Genomic DNA, 17,780 nt, shown 5'->3' with positions numbered 1-17,780 from the left:
AGAGCCCTGGCCACAAGCGATTAACCAGCTAGTTGTCATTTTACACTCAGTTGCTGGGGACCAGGAACTGGGAGGGGACAGAGAGGAACCTCTGTGGTCTCTAGAACATGACTTTAAGTGGTTGTGGTTTGGAGAGTCAGCGAGGCAGCCTCTGAGTCTCATGTGGCATGCAAGCACTGGAGATTTTTACCTTTGGGAGTATCTATGGCTGAAAAAGCCCATACTTTTAAAAAAAGAGTAGATTGATTTCTTGCCTGGGCAACATCTGTGAGCTTTTTGTGAGCATCTGCAATGTTCATGGTAAATTCAGAGGAGGGGTGTGTTATCTACCTGTGTGTTTAAGTCTGTACTGGCAGATCATGTATATTCAAATGGACATAGGACATTTGTCAGCTGTGGGAACTGCACTGCCTTGGTTATTTAAACAGCACTGTTGGAAGTGTTTTACGTTTGAGGGGAGCTTTATATGAATCTATCAAAAGCAGATGCCAGAGGTGATGTACATGTCTGAAGGACTAGGGCAGGACAGGGCACATACACACCAGGCACAGTTTGAGGGTACCAAGGAATTTCCAATCTGAGGCTCCCTGGCTGACCTAAATTCTGTTCCTTTGAAGAGACATTTTGGAAAGGGGAAAGATTTGAGAGTGGCTGAGTATGCCACAGCAGCAGCAGTTTAAAAACAGCAAACCATCTAACCCTCCAACAAACAACTTGCTTGTGAAAAAAAGAGCATCTCCCCTCAAAGTATTTATTTTTTACAATGCTTTTGAGATTACTATTTTTTAAGTCTTGGCAGGTGACGCCTGGGCCACGTTCATTGTGCAGAACAGATGCAGAACACCCCAAAGCACCTCACAAACCACAACAGACAAGAAGTCCTCAGGGTTTATCAGCTCACGAACGAATGGGCCCAATATTCAGGTACCCACAGATATTGCTCCGGTCCTGACCCACAAACCACCTCTCAGAAACTCCAGGAAGGGAAAAGAGCTGAATGGAGACATCAATCCCTCTGAAAATGGACTCAGCATGCTCTTTCCTTGTATTTGCCCACCCTCAGCAGGCTGGCTGGGAGCCTTGCAGTTTGCATTTAGAAACCAATAGCCAGGATCTGCCAACTGAACTTAAAGGTTTGGCAGACACAGAGTTTCAGTTGCAGGACTCCTGGATCACAGCTCTGAGGAACAAAAGTCTAAGTATATCTCTGAGCATTTCTTCTCTCAGCAGCTTCCCTTCTTGGTGCATTTTCTTTCTCTAAAGAAAATTTCAAGGTTTCCTCTTACAGGGGAAACCTTTAATTCTTCAGGCCAGTGGGGAGGGCTGAGGTCCTAGGATAGCTAAAGCTAGAATAGAAAACATCACCCCATTTCCATTCCCCCTTTCACCTGCTCTTTCTCATTCCCTCGCTTTCCCAGCTCAACCACCCAGCATTCAAATACACAGCAGTTCCTCCAGCCTGTCCTTCTCTTCCGCACCAACTGTCCAGCCATTTTGGAGAGTGTGGCCTTCGTATCACCAGAGTAACTCCCAGAAGGAACACGACACTGCCAACAAGACCAAGAAATGTTCCAGAAGAGATCCGCAAGGGCTGCCAGACCCTAAGCCACAGGGTTTGGCACTCGGCCCTCAGCATACGTAGTCTCTGACCCCCAGTTCCTTTTTTGTTAGCCTGGGAGCAGGAGAGTGGGTGCTGACAGTTTCTCTCTTGGCTTTGGGCGGGCCACGGTGCCTTTCAGCTGCACTTGCAGGATTTCACCACCATGTTGGAGAGCTGCTCCACTTTGGGGGTCCTCCCGACATAGTACAAGATAGTGAGCGGCTCCAGGTCCTGGGGGACACAGCAGGGCGAAGCGGATGCCTCAGGGTTCAGCGTGTTGTATAAGCCCAGCACCTGCAGAAACAAAGTAAATGTGGTGACAATGTCAGGAATACATTCAAGTTGGCTGAGGACAGGAAGGGACTGCAAAGCCAACGGGTCTCTAGGTGTTTGGACTATGCTCATCAGAGGGTATTTCCCTGAGGTGAGTAATACTCCCCTGTCACTTCCTGATCATGGCCTGCTTCTAAAGGGTCTCACCTGCCCCAGCCTGATTCTTAAGACTTTTTTTTTTTAATTGCAGTAGCCTTGCTCTGTGGCTGATGCCTAAGAGTTGAAGGGGTGCAAGTAGTTGTCTCCTTTCATCTCTAATTTGGTATGCTGGATAGTGTCACAATTTTTGCTTTTAACAAGGCTGGGTGTAACCAGGCTGGGGCCGAGTTGTCTTGGTTTCCATTAAAGAAACCAGAAGAAAGAATATCTGTGCTGGTTACTTCAACCAGCATCTCTAGATAGCACTGGATGGATGCCAATCCTCTTGAGCATCCACAGTTCCCTCCCAGCTTTGAACTGTCTGATGCTTCTTCCCTCCACTCCATCCTCCAAGTCATTACACTATAATGCTGGAGCCAGGAGAGTGTCCTGTGGGACCCCACTGGATTCCTCCTCCCAGCTGGCCCCAGCCCACAGATGACTGTACGCTTCAGCCATGTAACGGCTACAGAACAGTTGCCACGTTTCTTGCCAGAGGTGGCCGCTTCTCAGTGGTAAGCAACTTCTTGAGTTGTGGGGCCAAAACATGATCTCACCTGCACTACTGTGGTCTCATTAGCTCTTGTCTGGTATAAACGACAGGATCTGGCACGTTGTCTTTTAACTACTTTACAGTAAGTCTTTGGGGATGAGAGGTGCTAAGGAAACATCCTGTTGTGTCATCCAGATCCATGTAATCACAGTCATTCTGGTAGAAGCTCTCTGGGATACTGAGCAAAGTACCCCTGGCTGTACCACAGAGGTACCACATGCCCTGGGGCCGCTCTACTCAACAGAGACAGTAGGTTAAACAGACTGGTAAGAAATCTTCTTTTCACCATGTTTTTCCTAGGTGGTGCTGGCAAGCTGTCAGCAGCTATATTGTTCTAAAGTTTTCTCCGATCACTCAGCTGACCTCAATGCTTGATTGTTTCCTTTCTTGCTCAAGAAAAGAATGTTAGGAACCATTCTAAAATCTCCTTTCTCTCATACTGATTCAGTCCAGTTATCTCCTAGAGAGCTTCTCAGGACAACCAGATGGTGAAGCTACGTGCCCATGACCCTTTCAAAGCTGTTCATTCCCTTGCCTTGTCTTGCGCTTAATGCCCAGCATCTGTTCACTCCTTCATTCCCATAGATTGACGGTTCCCACTGATATTAGTCCTTGAGCTTCAGCGAGCCTTGCTGCTGTGCAGACTCTCAAGCTGTCAAGAAAATGTTAGCATCTTTTCTGCAATATCATCTTTACCTAGTTATCTATTCTTCAGCCGAATCTGCTTTTTCCAGTAACTTTTTTAGTGAAACCTGAAGCTAAGTTGTTAGTGAGCTGTTGCATTGTCTGGATTGCTGCCTTTTCTGTGGATGGAAGCACAGGATTTTCCTCTGGCTTTTCTTGCTTCAGCAATGGACTGCCTGCTCCTTAGTCTGTCTTCTCCCCTTGGTACTTCTCCTCTGCCTGTGCTTTTCTATTGCTTTTATTATTTTCCACTCCAGACAGTAACGAAGCTCAGATGGTATTCTTCCCAAAGCCTGTCTACTGTACTCATGTTACGCACATGTTATGCGTAGGTTACCTAAAGACATTTGCTTTCTGCCAGTTTTTACTCATGAATATCACTGCCTAGTAGGTTCCTCCCTGCCATAGGTCAGGTGGGATTTATACAGGTGGAAAGGATGCCTGTGCAGAAAGGAGAGCCTACTGCATGGCTGTGTTCACTTCTGGACACGGACACAGATTTCCCTTCACTTCTGGACTACAGCTGCCCCTGTGGTAGCAGACAGCAGCTGCGTGCCATGGCACAACAGTTTTGCATGACAACCTGGCACAGAGCGTAGAAAAATCCTCTGTCCAGTGCAAACTGCAAGAGAAATTTAGGCAGAAGATAACTACCAGAGTTGACATTTGATGTGAACAATTCAGTTAATACTCTGGCCATTACCAAATAAGTACCCTAAAGCCATCAGTCCTGCTGTTTCACATCTTATCCAAGAGACAGCATCCTTCTCCTCCTCCTCAGCATTTGGCTGGAAGCACGGACTCAGTATTGACTCCAAAGGAAGCACGTTTTCCCTGCTGAACCACCTAGACTCTTTCCTGCAGTCTCCTTGGACAGTTTTTACAAGTACTGAACTGAACTGAACTGCTTTTGCTGCTTTGAAGAGACCAGGTACGATCAAGACGTAGGGAGGAAGGGGGAGTCATGGCCACCAGCCCTGACAGGATAATACGCTGGATGTACCGTGCTGTGAGTGGTGTCTGCGCTGCGGAGGTATGGACAAGGCCCCGAACAAAAGTTAGCAAAGTAGCCCTTAGGCTCATGGACCCATTTCCAGCCAAGGTCCTGTCGGAAGTCGATGTACAGAGGACGCACGCAGCAGTTCTCCTCCAGGTTCCTGAAACACAGTATTGAAACACAGTGAATCTAAAGAGGGGCCTTGTATGCGAGTGCGTGATGCAGCTTCCTGAGCAGAAGGACTAGTACCGGCAGTTCCCAGCGGGACATGGTGTTTGCCTGTGCCAAGTGCAGAGGAGCATCAGAGGCGAGCAGTGGCGGGCAGCTCAGCAGCCTGGCACTGCTTGTGCCTGCCGGCAGGCGGCTTGACTGCTGACCCAGGGACACGGCACCCCGCTCACCCATAGCTGCTCTTCGGCACCTGGAGCTAGCAGGGGTCTGCCACGGTTCCCTGCCAAGGCTGTGCTCCAGGAAGCCGCTTGCATGTCTCCCTCTAGCCAGCAGCTCAGCCAAAAGCACACAGTGACTCTGCTGACCTGGCCAGCATCCCCTTCTTGGGCACCACGAGGAGCAGCTGGCTGAGCTGTGCTCTTCATGTGGCACCTCTCTGGCACCACAGTGACCCACAACCCCCTTGGAGGGCTCTGCCTTTCCCGGTGGCATGGAGTCTCGCCAGGTTTGCCCACCTCAGGCATGGCACCTGGTCACTCCAGGCAGGATTCTCACTTACCGGAAACAGTAGTTGGTATCCAGGGCCCGTTTCTTTCTTTGGCCTCCCAACGCTGGGCTCTCCAGCCGATGTGGGGGTAACATCATCAAGATGAGGTGGGGATTATGCAAGTCCTTCTGCTTCTTCAGGCGCCCCAAGTCCCCACGGCCGTAGTCATCCTCACTGTCAATGCCTTCAGAGAAAAACAGGATCCACAAAGAAGAAGTCAGTGTGGAAGTGTAGGACACAACAAGACTTTTCAGTGCATTTAACACTCTCATGCCTACCCCTGAATCAGGGTGAAAGGGATTCAGGCACCACGTCCACTTACTCTGGGACTTCTTCCCTGACAGGGACCCCTTTACTCCTGGTGAAGCTCACTGCTGCAGGCCTGAAATAGAGGCTTACGGGCCACCTGTTTTACCATTTGCAAACTGCTGGTGGGGCCATTAATCCATCCCACTCACTCCTGGCTTCGGTCCCAGGACAGGCAGGAAGATGAATGGTTTAAAGATGTCAGATCATTGGCACTCTGCAGAACAGCCTCAGAAATGGAGCCTGTGGGGGCCAGTGGCTGCAGCCCAGGGCTGCAAGCCAGGAGGTTCCTAGTTCTTAGGCCAGCCAAGCCACTGACTCTCTGGGCCACCTCACACAGGATGCCTGATTTCCTTGTGTTTCAGTCACCCTAACTGGAAAGCGGAGCCTCCGTGGAAATCCGAGAAGGCATCAAGCTGAACTTCCCAGACAGACACTGAAATACAAAATCATTCCTTTCTGAAGACACTCGTGCAAACCCACCCAGCCTGCACTTCCTTTCTCCCATTTCTAACCTATGTACAAAGTGGATATACCCATATAATCAATGTGCAAACCCAGATGTGCATGCTTTAAGACAAATGTTATGCAACGTAAAATGCTCAAATATGCAAAGCAAGACCTCGCTTTTTCTTTAGATACTCCAGGCTTTCCCTTCCCCAACAGCTTCCCCTAATGCAGCTCTTTATCACCTTTGAACTTGATCTCCAAGACCTCGTGCAAATTCTCCAAGATGTCTCCGTTGGGCTGAAAAGTATGGCAAGGACAGTGTATGCTAATTTCCAGGCCAAGGTTGGACTCTGCAAAGAAGGAAATGACTCTGTGAGAAACAGTCTTCCTCAGCTGGGACAGCTCCTGGTGCAGGGAAGTTTCACTGAGAACATGTCCTTTGGTAACTCCTAGACTGTGGGTCAGTCTCAAAGTCAGGGATGCTATCAGAGTTGGGGAACAGAAGCTGCCTTGGAAAGGAGAATGGGAAGCAGGATCTTGCAGCTTCACCTGTGCCAAAAGCCTTGCTCATGCTAAAGGGAGCTTCCTGGGCAGGTGAGAAGGGTGCTCCTGGTTACGGTTTTTAGGCTATTCAGCATCCAAAAGCATTTGTGAGCTTCAAGGAGCTCCACTGGAAAACAAGGATTTTGAAGAGCTGGTTTGCAGTGTCTGTGTTAAATCAGTTTTGCCATCCTCAGTACCTGTCTATTATCTGGCTTCTGGTTAGTCTCTGAAGGAGAGATCTGAAAATGAGCGAGTTGGATATGGACAAGTAATTTCACTGGAAGCATTTTTCTCAGCAGCTGCAACCTCCTGTTTTGTTGAACTGCTAGCGGTCTAAGTCACACAGACTTTCCAGAGGCAAGTCTATTTTCATAATAACTTCCTGGACCAGTCGTGCTGTGTGGGCCTGACTAAGAGAACATAAGCCTCTTATGAAAGCTCCTTTTTTATGTTGTGTCATGAATTAAAACATCTGGCTCCCCGGGGCATTGACAAGGTGCCTAGCACCTTTTTTCCTAAGCACTGTATACTCTGTGATGTCTTGTCAGCTAGTGTGCCTGCTCAGAGCTCGCTGCAGTTCCAGCCCTGAACTCCAGCCATCAGGACACAACTTAGATCACTTGAAAAAGGAGGAGCCTACAAGCTCACAGCTTACCCTACCAGGGAGCGGCTGCTTGCCAGTACCTGCATTCCAGTTTTCAGTGGCACCTAGCTTCTATCTGTGAGGCCAACCCAGCTGTGAGTCACGGTGCCTATGCTCCAGCTGTGAATGGGGTCAGTGTTCTTGCTGGGAGCTGCCCCCTAACTATCTGTTGGGCTGCCCAGTGGTGGCAGAGGTATGTTCTCTGCAGTGCTAAAGCCTCCATCTGTCTAGGTGTGTCAGCCTCTGGTATTTCCTCACCTTTACACCTGCCAAGCTGTAAACAGCTGAAGAAACCAGGATCCTTGCTGGTTTTTCCCTACTAGATTTGCTCTAGTCCACGTCAAAATTAAATCAGAGCAATCCTCATTTTCTATGTATTACAGATTATAGTTTAGACAAGCAGAGGGGACCCCTGCTTAGAATCGAAGAACTAAAAGAAGTTCTAGCATCTCTCAGTGAAAACAATTTCTTCCTCCAGAGGATGAATCCTCATTCTGACTCAGCCCACAGAGCTACGCAGTGGGGACTCCAGGACAGAGCTAAGAATCTAGCCAACGTCACGCACTGAGGTGGCTCTCTGGGGGAAGGCTTGTTCTCAGACTGAAAGAAGCTGTCCTCTATGTGAGCCAAGTTCCTGCTAAAAGGGGAGCAGAGAGATACTCCTGTCAACATTGATCCACACTTCTATGGATGCCTTGACACCCGGTCCAGCTAAGACCCCTACCTCTGTGCAGAAGCCACTCACGCACAGTCTCGGTGACATCGAAGGACAGCCACTCAGGGGAGCCCCGTGTCTGCACATTCCTGCCACTGAGGTAGCGCTGCTTTGCTATGTGCTCATCCGGCTGAAGGATCTGCGTCAGAAGGAGTGGTAGAGAGAATCAGCCAGTGCCGTGCATAAGGAAGAGATAACCTTGGGTCTTTTTTCTTCCACAGCTCACCAAAAACTAATTCATAAGGTTGGTTCTGGCAAGTGAGACACCAGGAATACCCTGGCACAGGTGAGAAGGACATGCTTCTCAACCAACTTGAACTCCAGAGATCTACACAATGCTTAGTTCTGTGTCCTAAGCAGCCCACCTCTCTCAATTCATCCTTGTTTCAGGGCATGTATCCAGAGGCAGAAGCACACAGCAACTGATCTAATCGGTGGTTTTGTTTCTGTATACACCTGTGGAATGTGGGACTGGATTTCAGAGTAGAACCAGCAGTGGGCAATAGAGCATCTTGCCACAGGTCCCTTGCCCAGCAAGCCTATGAGTCCTACACTGTGGCATTTTCATGTGTCCTACACTCTTCAACTTCTATCAAAACACACCAAGGCTGATCAGGTTTGGAGACCTCTCCCCCTGCTCTGACATCTCTTCCTGCTTCCAGACAGACAGCCACAGCCTGTGCAAGGTGTTCCTTCCTGCAGGACCCCAGCTTCATGCCACAGAGCACTGAACCTATGGAGAAGCTCTGGGATTGCCTCCTTGTCAGTTGTGTCACCTGGTGGAGAATTGCTCTGACCTTTGAAGCTGAATTCCAGGAAGTCCTCAAGAGCCACCAGCCACAGGGCAATTTTAGCAGCACTCTTACTGTAACGTGGACAGACACCAGTCTGTGGGAATGTCCCACCTGGATGCTAAAAGTGTACCATTACCTGGGTGGTCCAGCCCAGCCTAAGACCACTTCCAAGCCTGAACCAGACCTTATTCTGCCAGGGGAGTCAAACCAAACTCCAGATAAGTACCTGAATTAGTGGTGCCATGAACTGTGCCCCTCAAGAGCTGCTGCTGAAGGGAACATTGAAAGCAAGCGTTATTTTTCCAGTAAATCAGTGAAAAGACAGAGAGCTCCACCCATTGGATTAGCACCAACTGTACTGCAAAGGGACCTAGGCATGCAGATGGGACAGAAGGGTCAGGGCTGCTCCACTGGTGAGGGGCTCCCTTTCCAACCCCCTTCTCAGTGCAGCAAAGAGCTGCAGTGGGCACCAGCCCAGGGTGCCCAGAGCAGCCAGCCAATGTGAACGGGGAAGGGACAGCACCACGCTGTAAAAGGAAAGAAAGGTGACTGTTTCACTGCATATGCTGGAAGAAGCCTGGAGTACAGCATGGGATTGCTTCTCTCTCTCTTTTGTGGCCCTGCACATATCAACCGAGTCAACCATTAAGAAGCCAAGCTATTCTGGGCTCAGGCACAGGGGAAGGTGAGAAGGATACTCACCTGGAAAAGCTCAATGCGCTGCTCGCTGCGTTTGGAGCTCAGGTTGGGCACACGCAGCACCCGAAACTCAGCCCGGAATAAGTTGGTGCTGTTCTTCTCTGCCGAGGACACATTAAAGCGGAACACGTTGGAGGTGACACCTTTTGGACAAATGCCCAACTCATCTAGGAGAAAGAAAGATGGAAAGACAGAACCACAGGTCAGAGGGGCGGGATTGCAAATAAATATTGTTTGAGAAAGCTTTCCAGCAGAAGCCTGTCATTCAAACATCTCGCCACCTGTGAAGCACGGCTGTCTAGCTAGAGATAACACAGGATGAATTCACTCAAATTTGCTGTACATTGCAACATTTTGCAAAATCTTCCCACTACTGCCACCATTATTTCAATGCTACAAGCCAGAGAATCAACCACAGAGATCAACCACAGTATTTTTAATATTATCTCTTCTAATCCTGCTCATCAAATGTTGCTAATGCTCATCAGTCTGCTGCATCCAAAATGACAACCCCAGCCCAGGCAGCGGGGCAGCCTCATTTGCAGCTAGTGGGGCCCATTTCCAATAGTGATGATGCTGTGAATCTGCTCATACTGCTGACATGAAGCCATGTAGGAGGTGATCCCATTGCCGTTGAATCTTAGTTTTACAAACCTTGACATTGTCTCCTAGAATGAAAGCCAGCCAAGTGTCCACAAAGCATGAGGTGTGGAAGACTTTTTGGGGCAGTGACTATTCAGTGTGTACTGAAAGAACTGGGTTTTAAGATCAGTTCTCACTCATGACCCAGAGAAGGAATTCATTAATAGTACTAGATACAGAGCTCTCCAGGGACAGAGTAATAGTGCTGAGAGGCCTGCGGAGATCAGACACATGGGCAGGAAATAACACAGCAGTTCTCTGCCTCGATGTGTACCTGCGGAGCAAAAAATCCATTTCACAGATGCCCCAAAAGAGAGTAGGTAAAAGCAATAAGGTCCAAAACAGTGCCCTTGAGAAAACAAGCCTCTCTTCATTGGGACCACTTTGGTCCCATGGAAAAGTCTTTGTAGTCGCTGTTGTTCCTCTCCTATTGACCTCTATTAGCCTTCAAGGCTCTAGCTTCATTAAGGCTTCCTGCAGACAAGCCACAGCAGCTCCTGCTCTACGCCCACATGCAGGTTTGTTTGCAGCCCTACAGAGCCTCTCATATGACTTCTGCCTGTTGTCCAGTGCAGCACGGGGCTCTCACGTCAGCTGATATTTAAGTTGGTTTTAAATAAAAAAAGAAACAGAAAGAAAAACTATCGCCTGTTCCCAGCCACAGTTCCAGCCTGTGACAAACAGGCTAGAAGCGCTAGTTGAAGCAAGCTTCAAGTTAGATTCCTGGAGTTGGCCCCTCTCCACAACACCACTACTATCTCCCCAGAGAAACAGCTTCTGAAGATGGGCTAGTGTGAAACGGCGCCTGAGCACAGAGGTTCACCTCCCATGCCAAAGTCTGCTTTGAGCAACCCTGATGCACCTCCAGAGTCATCTCCATGAAGATGAAGGTCTTCCTCTTGTGCTACACCCAGATTCAGCAAGAAGGAGCCTGCCAGTTTACAAGGGTGTGTTCTTAGGGTGCTGGAGTTCTATTCAATAAGCTAATGACCAGATGCTCACATTGGGCTTTAATTGGAGGGGTTTTTTTGTCATTTGTACTACTGAATGGAACAGCTTTCCCATACAGAAAAGTCTCTGGCTTCTATTGAAGAGCTGGATGTTCAGTAATCCCAGGAGACCAGACCCCACTGCAGCCACGAGCTGGTATGCTCAGCCCAAAAATCCTGCAGTGCAGAGAGTACACTGAGCCACATGAGGACACCCACGGCGGGGACTCCAGCACTGTGACCAGTTCTAGGTTTTATGCCACAAGAAAAGCACAGCAGAAAACCCAAGCTCTGATCTCGTTAAATGCCCAAAAGCATCTTCCTGGCTGAAGTCTAACACCGAAAACTGTTCTGTGTCCTACACCTAGGCAGATACTGTGTTTTAATAACCCCTCAAGCTGTTTTGCACCCCTAGCCCTATTAGTAGTGCTGTTAACAGCCTGCCCTTCCATTTCAGACCTGACTGCCTGTCCACGAGGGGGATCCCAGTAATCATCAGAAATGCCTTTCTAGATCAGACCAGTGGTCAGTCTAGCCCAGTATCTGTTTCCAACAATAGTGCTTTATCTGATAATCTATTTAGAGACCGCAGATTTGGTCCTACAGCACAGTGCAGATGAGAGACAAAATAATTTATTGTTTATCATCTCCTTAAGATTTTTTGCTAAGTTAGGCAGCCACGCTGGTAAGAGATTACTGTATCTACTGTATTTTGCCTGCTGTCTTCACATTGCCTTCTACCTACTTACTTCACCAGCAAGGTGCTGGTGTCTTGGGAGGCGTTCCTAGTGGAAATAGTAATAGCTATCTTCCCTTCTCTAAGAAGAAGGTTCATGTTCGCCTCGTACCCTGGGAACAAGCCCTCTGTGATGGGGAGATGGAGCTGCGTTCTGTGTTTCACACTGAACACTGTGATGTTGGAGCCTGCTTCTCACAGCAGGGCGTCCAGGATACAGGTCTCACTCCCAGGAAGCTGACTGCTTTGGGGCAAAGCACTTTTTGCAAGAGGTCACAGGCAAAGGAAACAAGGTGATTTTTCAGGGAACTCGGTCCAGTCCCAGCTCAGGTGTGTTAATCACACTGGATCTGGTCGTGCCAACCTACCAGCACGGAACAAAGCCTGGAGGCAATATTCCTGCAAGCTCTTCAGTCCACAATACTCAGAGGCTGTAACCAAGGCTGGAGACAGGGAATCTGTGACACCCTGTGCACTCATGGCAGTCTATGTCTGACACGACATGATGTATCCTCACGATCGGACCCTGCTATTGCTGTGGAGCCCAGAGAGCCCAGAGCTGTTGACTGCACAACCCATGAGACCAGTAGACTCTCAGCACGGACAATGTGATACAGGTAGCAGGTTCTTTTGGGAGCTTCCCTCTTCCTACCACTGCTCTCAGCGAGGTGCAGGTTCTCCACGTGCTGCCGATCCTACACAGCTGCTGTTTCTGGCAAGCCCCAAGAGGGCTGATGGCTGTGCAGTTGGAGTTTGATGTCAAGGAAAGGCAGGCTGTCTGTAAGCAGGTATTACCTCGCTCCATATTATACCACTGGTACTTCAAGGTGTTTCATGCCAAAGCTGCCTAACTTTGGAAAAAAAAAAATTTATCCTTCTGGAACTCTGCAGGCGGCAGGTTTGGAGGGAAGAGATGCTTGGCCCCAGCGACCTGTGACTTTTTGCCTTGTCTCTCAAGCTGGCTTGGACAATGGCATCTGTTTTTCCTCAGGAAGATAAGCAAAGCCATTTGCAGGACCGTTGCAGATGCTCTCTGAGCTTGAATCTAACCAAGTCAGTGCTTAAGGGAGTCTGAACCCCCATGAGTTTTAGGAAATCCCTGAAATGAATGGCTGGTCAAGAGCGAGTTATTCTCTGAAACAAAGTCCCTTATAATGCAGGCAATGTGCCTGAGAGGCACAGCAGAAAGACTACTCCGTGAGTCACCAGACAGCTCAGAGTAGGGATGGGGAACCTGGTCCTGAATATCCTCCCTTCCTAGAAGGATGCGGCTCTTCCCGCTGCTGTTTTTGCTCCTCACCTCTCCTCGCTTTTGGGCCTTAATTCTTTGAGAAGGATGAGTTGTCTGAGCCAACGAGCCACTTGACTAATAGTTTGGAGCTAGAACAGTTCGTGTGCATGTGAGTGTGCGCGCGCACGCATTTCAGACTTGTCTGTATCATCCTCGCGCTTCCCTGAATGGAGCAGTCCTCCCCTTCCCCCCCAGAGGAGACTGGCTTTGGCTCAGAGCATGCTCTGAGATCACCACCTGGCACAGCGACAGAGTCATGGGAAAGTTGAACATCAGCCACTGCTGAAGACAGGGGGCCAAATTCAACCATGGTGTAAGCGATGAAACTCCCCAGGTTTCAAAAGGAGAGCGTCTCTTGACACCACGGCCTGTCTGGAGCCGGTCTCTCCCAGCGTGACACAGTTCCAGAGTTCCCTCTTTCTCTGGGTGGTGGCATCTACACTGCCCACTCCCAGGAATTCAGTCTCGGCACTACTTGGTCTTTTGCACCCACTGCTCAGCACCTTGCGCCAGTGTCCTATGGGGACATGCGACAGGTTCATTCATTTCCATAGGAATTTTCCCCAACCCACAGTCCCTCCTCACTGCTCCTTCTCATGCACCACATGTCTTCATTCCTCTTTCCCCTCTACTTTATCCAAATCCACTCCTCTGACTTCATTTCCCGCTGTCGTGCTTTCCCAGTTTCCTTCCCCAAAACACACCGGTTCATAGTGTGGCTGTACTATTTTGCACAGACACTTGGTTTCCCCATATATTTTTAGAATTTCACAAACAACACTTCAGTAGGTCAAAAATGTTGAAATATGGGTAAGCTGCTGTACCCTGTGCGCTTTCTGTTCCTCGAGTCTTGGTGTCTCCTGAGCTAAGAGCTAATCATATAACCATATGGAGTGCAGTCTGCTAGAGATTAAGTGAAATTTGTTGCATTACCACATTGTAGCTCTTATTCCAGCTCATCATATGTCAAGATTAACATAAACCTGGCAAGAGTAGCTGCATTCTGAGGCTGCCTGCAGCAAGTCACAGCTCCTCCCCAGAACTGCTGGCGTTCAAATCGTGTCCCCAAGACTGCACTACATCACAGGAGGACACCCTGGATGGCGGTATGACTGCATGCCCACCAACATCTTCCAGTCCTGAGCACAGACCGAAAGGATTGCTTGTGCCTACATGTGCTCAGCATCTGCAATCTGCTTGGGGTTCATGCCTGCCCAGTCTCTGTCTTTGCATCTGCATCTGCTCAGCTTCTGCACCTGAATCTGTTTAGTGTCCGCATCTGGGCCTGCTCATTATCCTGCTCCACACCTGCTCAACATCTGTCACGTTTCCTCAATGCCTATGTTCCCTTGGGGGTCCCCTTCGCATCGCTTCTGCTTTGCACCTGCTCGGCATCCCTGTTATCTTCTACTCGCTCTCTGAACCCTCACGCTATCCAAGTAACACCCTCGACAGCGTCCTCCAGGCAGCAGTCTCTTCAGCAAGCGCCTCTCCACCTTCTCCACAGCCAGGGCGGCTGCTGCACACACCAAACAGGTTGCCTCGATCTCTGCGGCAGCCGCTGGGGCTTCAGCAGGGAGGGTCCGTCCGCCTGCTGGTCCCCCAGACACCAGACCCGCGCCGTGCCCCCGCCCGCTGCGCAGCGCTGGCCCCCAGACACAAGCTGCCTCCTCTCCCGCTGCCTTCCCGCCGCCCCCCCAGATGCCAGGGCTCCGGCCCCGGGCTCGGCTCGCTGCTCCCCGCCGGGGCCTGGGCCGCCGCTGCTCCCGGACCCCGCAACCCGCCGCCGCCCACCTCCTCCACCTGCGGCGGGGCCGCTCGCCGCCGAGCCCCGCGCCGTCCCGCCGCGGCTCCGAGCGCTCGCCGCCCCCCGCCCCGGCCCCGCTCGTCCCCGCACCCGGCCGCGCAGGCAGGCGGAGACGCGCCCCCCGCCGCGGCGGCCCCCTCCCGCCTCCGCGCTCCCGCCCCGCCGGGAAAGCGGCCCCTCCCGCGGGGGCCCGGGGCCCCTCGGCCCCGGCCGGCCGCCCCTCCTCCGCGGCCGGGGTCCCGGGCAGCCCGCCCCGCGGGCGCGGCACCCCGGCCGGCGCGGGGGGGAGCCCAGCACTTACTGTGCTCGGGGAGGCCCTGGATCATGTCAAATTTATGGATCTCTTTGGCATAGTATTCGGACTCGGTGTTGTCCTGAGAGCAGCTCTCCTCCTTCTCCTCCTCCATCTCCTCCAGCAGCTCCCGGGTGCTGTTATAGAGGGCCAGGATCTGGTAGGGCACATGGGCCGGCCCCACGGTCTCCGGGGGGCTGGTGAGCCGCAGCTTGCTCAGGATCTGCCCCCGGATGGCTTCCACCCTCTTCTTCTTGATGTGGTCCAGGTCCAAGGTGGTGCAGGAGGACAGCGAGAGGCTCACGGTGGCGAAGCTCAGCAGGGAGAGCAGCACCAGAGCCCTTTGCACGTACATCTTCATGTGCGAGGGGGCGGCGGCGGGGGCCCCCGGGAGAGACCCCCGGGCGGCGGCGGGCGGGCGCGGGGGACCGGGCGGTGTGCTGGCGGCAGCCTCCCCAGATCCCGCAGGCTGAGGCTTGGCGAGGAGGTGCATGAACTCACTGCGCCGTGCGCCACTCAGGACTTCCAGGAAGAGCTGGCAGCGCTCCGCAAGGAGAAGCGGCAGGCGCCGTGCCTCGCCGCGCCGGGCTCCTTCCCCATGCGCCGCCCCGCGTCCCGCGGAGCCGGGGGCGCCCCGCCGCGCCGCGCCGCCGCACGTGTCAGCGGCCCGCGCCGCCCCGCCGCCGCGGGGGGAGCGCGGCGCCCGCCCCTCTCGCTGCACCATTCATGCCCCCGCCGCGCCCCGCGCCCTACATCGCCCGGTGCCCGAGCCCCGGCGGCCGGGAGCGCGGCACCGCGGCGCTCCCCGCCCAGCCGAGAGCCGCGCCGCCGGGCCGGACCGCCCGCTGTCCCCGCGGGCTCCGCTGGCCGCCGTGCCCCGGCCGGCCGCCGCGCCGCGCCGCACCGCACCGCACCGCGCCGCGCCGCGCCGCCCCTCCCGCGCACACTGCCTCTCCCTCGGCCTCGCCGCTGAAATTTTATACCTCCCTCCCATGACGTCCCCGGGACGGGGCTCGGGCGGGGGAGGGAGCTCCAAGCCCGGCCTTCGCCCGCAGCACCGCGCTAATGGCTTCAGCAGCCGCGCCGCCGCCGCCGCCCGCCCTCCTCCTCCTCCGCCGCCGCCGCCGCCCCCCCCGCCGGGCCCCGCCGCCGCCCCCCGCGCGGCCGGCGACGCCGGGCCCCTCGCGCCCCGGGCCGGGCCCCTCGGCGGCGGGGCGGCCCCGCGCGCCCTCCGACGTGGCCGCCGCACCGCCGCGGCGGTGGGGCGCGGGCGCCCCCTGCTGGCGCCGCCCGGGCAGCGGCGGGCGCGGGGCGGCGGCAGCCGCCGGCCCCTTCGCGGTGGTCCGCCGCGCGCTGGCGGGCGGCGCGGGCCGGCCCCTCCCGTTTCCAGCTGCGAAATCGCATTCAAAGCGGCTAAAAATACCCCGAATAGTTTCCTGGTGTGGTTTCTTTCCGAGGGAGGGAGGGGCCGGGCGGCCGGCGGGGGCCGGGCGCCGCGCTGCGGGCGAGGGGCTGCGGCGGCCCCGGCTGGCGGCGGGGCGGGCGGGCCCTGCGCGGCCCCGGGGGCCGAGGGAAGGCAGCGGGCGGGCGGGGTGAAGCCCCGCGGCCCTGAGGCAGGTGCCCGCTGGAGCGCGGAGTCGTCCCCCGCCATGGCAGCGCTCGCCGAGGGGAAGGAGCTGCTTCGGGCGCCCGCTGCCCTCGAAGGGCGCCCTGGCCGCAGGCGGGAAACCAAGCACCGGCCCCGGTTGAGGTTGGGGTCCGTGACCTGCAGGCTCCTCTCCCGGGGCACGCCCTGACCGTGGCCACCCGCCACACCAGCCTCCCTGCCCCGGGCTGGGCCTGTGCCCGCTTCTCTGAAGCCCGGGGGGCTCCCAGCCCCCGGAGCAAGCCCCCTTCCCTTGCCCTCACCTGGCCCCTGCCCCAGCCACGCAGGGACTCCCCACCCCACCGCCCAGCCCTTCTCCTGGCGGCCCGCAGCGGGGGAGCCGAACACCCCATGGCTGGCGAGGCGCCCAGAGGTCCGGGGCAGGATGGCGGCTTCGCGCCTTCCCGACCCAGCGCAGCCGCCCGCAGCACTGCGGGCTCTGCCGAAGAAGCCGAAGATGCGGCAGGGACGGCTGCTGCGGGGCTGGGGGCTGCGGGCGAGGCGGGAGCTGGGCAGAGCTCTCTGCAGAAGCAAGTCCTGGGGGCTTCGTGCTCCGGGAGAGGTGGGCCCCAGGGGCGTGTGGCCCTGCGCCCGGAGGGGTGGTGTCCGGCAACAGCGCAGCGGATCCATGCCTGGCAACACCGGGTGCCGCTGCGGGGAGCCTCCCTTCCCTTCCCTTCCCTTCCCTTCCCTTCCCTTCCCTTCCCTTCCCTTCCCTTCCCTTCCCTTCCCGGGCTGGGAGAGCACTGCCAGCTCAGGGGCCAGTGGCTTGCCGAAGACAAGGAGTGTGGAAGAGGTTCAGAGAAAATCCATGGGGCGGCTGGGGGAGCTGGATGCCCGGTGAGCCCATTCCCTGCAGCTCTGAGGAGACCGAAGGGTGAGCTGCTCACAGTTTGCCTGTGCTTTGCTTGGGGAAGAGGAATTTGAGTTCCTTGATGGAGCAGACAAAGATGTAACAAGGTCTAGTGGCTCTACGAAGATGTCAGGCGAATCACGACTTGGAGTAAGGTGCAAAGTCTGAGTGCTGCCATTAACTGTCCACGAAATATTTTAATGTAGATTGGGATGGATGTTTCTAGAGCTCCCCAGGCACTTCTGAAATGAATTCTGGATGCTTTTCTGCTCTGGGACCTCCTCTACCCCACGTTAGGTTGGAGGTCACACTAAATGCAGTAGAACTGATTGCTTCGGACTTCAGTAATCCA

The 17,780-nt window shown here is 54.0% G+C and overlaps 1 protein-coding gene across 1 annotated transcript; it reads right to left on the bottom strand.

Annotated features, from left to right (window-relative positions):
* Positions 1-794: 794 nt before the first annotated feature.
* Positions 795-15,654, bottom strand: TGFB3 (transforming growth factor beta 3; the record flags this gene model as incomplete). The annotated part of the gene is made up of 7 exons (XM_082317054.1): positions 795-1,894; positions 4,312-4,465; positions 5,036-5,207; positions 6,022-6,129; positions 7,690-7,819; positions 9,177-9,340; positions 14,940-15,654. The coding sequence occupies 7 exons, from the start codon at positions 15,652-15,654 to the stop codon at positions 1,736-1,738; spliced, it is 1,602 nt and encodes a 533-aa protein (XP_082173180.1). The 3' UTR covers positions 795-1,735.
* Between the last annotated feature and the right edge of the window lie 2,126 nt (positions 15,655-17,780).

This window comes from Platalea leucorodia, assembly GCF_965183815.1.
Source record: "Platalea leucorodia genome assembly, chromosome: 7".
NCBI classification, from domain to species: Eukaryota; Metazoa; Chordata; class Aves; order Pelecaniformes; family Threskiornithidae; genus Platalea; species Platalea leucorodia.
This window is presented reverse-complemented; position numbering and strand designations above follow the sequence as displayed.